Raw genomic sequence first — 1,429 nt, 5'->3', positions numbered from 1 at the left:
AAGGTGCGGCCCAGCCCAGCTGAAAGTGCACAACCCCAGCCCAAGAACAGGCTAAGGTCAGTGCAGCCCCAGCCCCAGCCCCAGTCAGGAGTTTAGGGTTGCGCATGCTCAGCGTTGCAAACCTGGAGGGGGGCCCTCGTGCGACGCTCCCGTCCGGCCCTCCGACCGCCGCTCCCGCTCCCGCGACCCTGGCGCCTGCTCGCCGCGCCGCGACATGCCCATGCCCGGCGGCAGCGAGGGCCCCTTGCTGCTGTCTGTGGCGCCGCGCTTGCCCTCCTCCTTGCCTGCCGCCGCCGCGGCCGCCTTGTCATCTTTCGGCGTGGCAGCGCCCTTGTCGCCCTTCCTGTCGCCCTCGCCGCTGGCCTTGCCGCCGCCGCCGGCCTCCTTGCCGCCTGCGGCCTTGCCCTCGGAGCCGGCGCCAGCCTTGGAGGCGGCAGGGCGGGGTCGCTTCTTGGGTGGCAGCCCGCCATACTCCTCCCGCGTGGCAACCATGTTGCTGCAGGCAGGGCAGGGCAGCGGAAATGGCGGGGCAGGTTGGGCCAGGCCTAGGCTGGGGGGGGTGGGCTGCATCCGGCTGCGGGCACACAGCGAATGAGGCAAGCAAACAGAGCAGAGCGCCGCGCAGGCGAGCGCAGCGCGGGTGGCAGCCCGCGCGTGCAGGAAATGCATCGCGGTTTGTGGCAGGGAGCGGTACCGCACGTACCGTGTCTTGTCCCGCATCTGCATCTCCAGGGCCGTGCAGTACATGCGGGCCAGCGTCTTCAGATCCTCCCGCGGATCCTTGTCCCTGCACACAAAGGGGGCCACCGAAGAAAAAAAAATCCCTCCGGCACAAAGAAAGCAAAGAGGCATGGCCGTGGGTGGCCAGGCAAGGCTCGACGCCTGGGAGCACCAGCAGGCGTTGCAGCGGAGTGGCGGCAGCGGGCCGGCAGGCTTAGGCTTAGTTAGACCCCCCCCCGCTGGGGGTCTGCGCCGCGAGCTCCTTTGCGGACATAAAGCCTGGAAACACAGAAAGCAAAGCCCACCTGATGGGCTTGAGCAGCTCGATAATGGTGGCGGCGTCCTGCTTGATGGCGGGGTACACCTGCGGAGCGGTGGTGGGGGTGGGGCAGGGGTTGGTGGCAGGGGTTGCGAGGAACTGCCTTGTTGTGCTTGTTTGCGTGTGCATCCTGCGCACATCCTGCGTGTATCCGCCAAGCGACTTGCGCCGCAGGAAGCGAGTGCGGATGATGCGCGTGCGGCGGGAAACGAGGATGGCAGCGTCGGGGCGCGGCCCAGCAGAGCTGCCAGCGCGACGCCACCACACACACGGCGCACCCAACCGCGCGCGCGCGCCGCACCTTGACGCATCTGTTGAGCGCCAGCAGCGCGTTCTTGGCCTGCATGTAGTCCCGTGACTGGAGGCAGGAGGTGAAGACGTCGTCGGTCA

At 68.4% G+C, this 1,429-nt stretch overlaps 1 protein-coding gene across 1 annotated transcript in view; it reads right to left on the bottom strand.

Annotated features, from left to right (window-relative positions):
• CHLNCDRAFT_145627 (hypothetical protein) overlaps nucleotides 1–1,385 on the bottom strand; it is a gene marked incomplete at both ends in the record, with an annotated part of 3,456 nt that extends 2,071 nt beyond the window's left edge. Inside the window, 4 exons of the mRNA XM_005847964.1 lie at nucleotides 123–496; nucleotides 704–787; nucleotides 1,026–1,084; nucleotides 1,341–1,385. Coding sequence (XP_005848026.1) covers nucleotides 123–496; nucleotides 704–787; nucleotides 1,026–1,084; nucleotides 1,341–1,385 — 562 coding nt within the window. The remainder of the gene's footprint in view (nucleotides 1–122; nucleotides 497–703; nucleotides 788–1,025; nucleotides 1,085–1,340) is intronic.
• Nucleotides 1,386–1,429: the final 44 nt, after the last annotated feature.

Source organism: Chlorella variabilis (genome assembly GCF_000147415.1).
Source record: "Chlorella variabilis unplaced genomic scaffold CHLNCscaffold_9, whole genome shotgun sequence".
Classification (NCBI taxonomy): domain Eukaryota; kingdom Viridiplantae; phylum Chlorophyta; class Trebouxiophyceae; order Chlorellales; family Chlorellaceae; genus Chlorella; species Chlorella variabilis.
The sequence above is the reverse complement of the archived record's forward strand: the minus strand, read 5'-3'. Positions and strand labels throughout refer to the sequence as shown.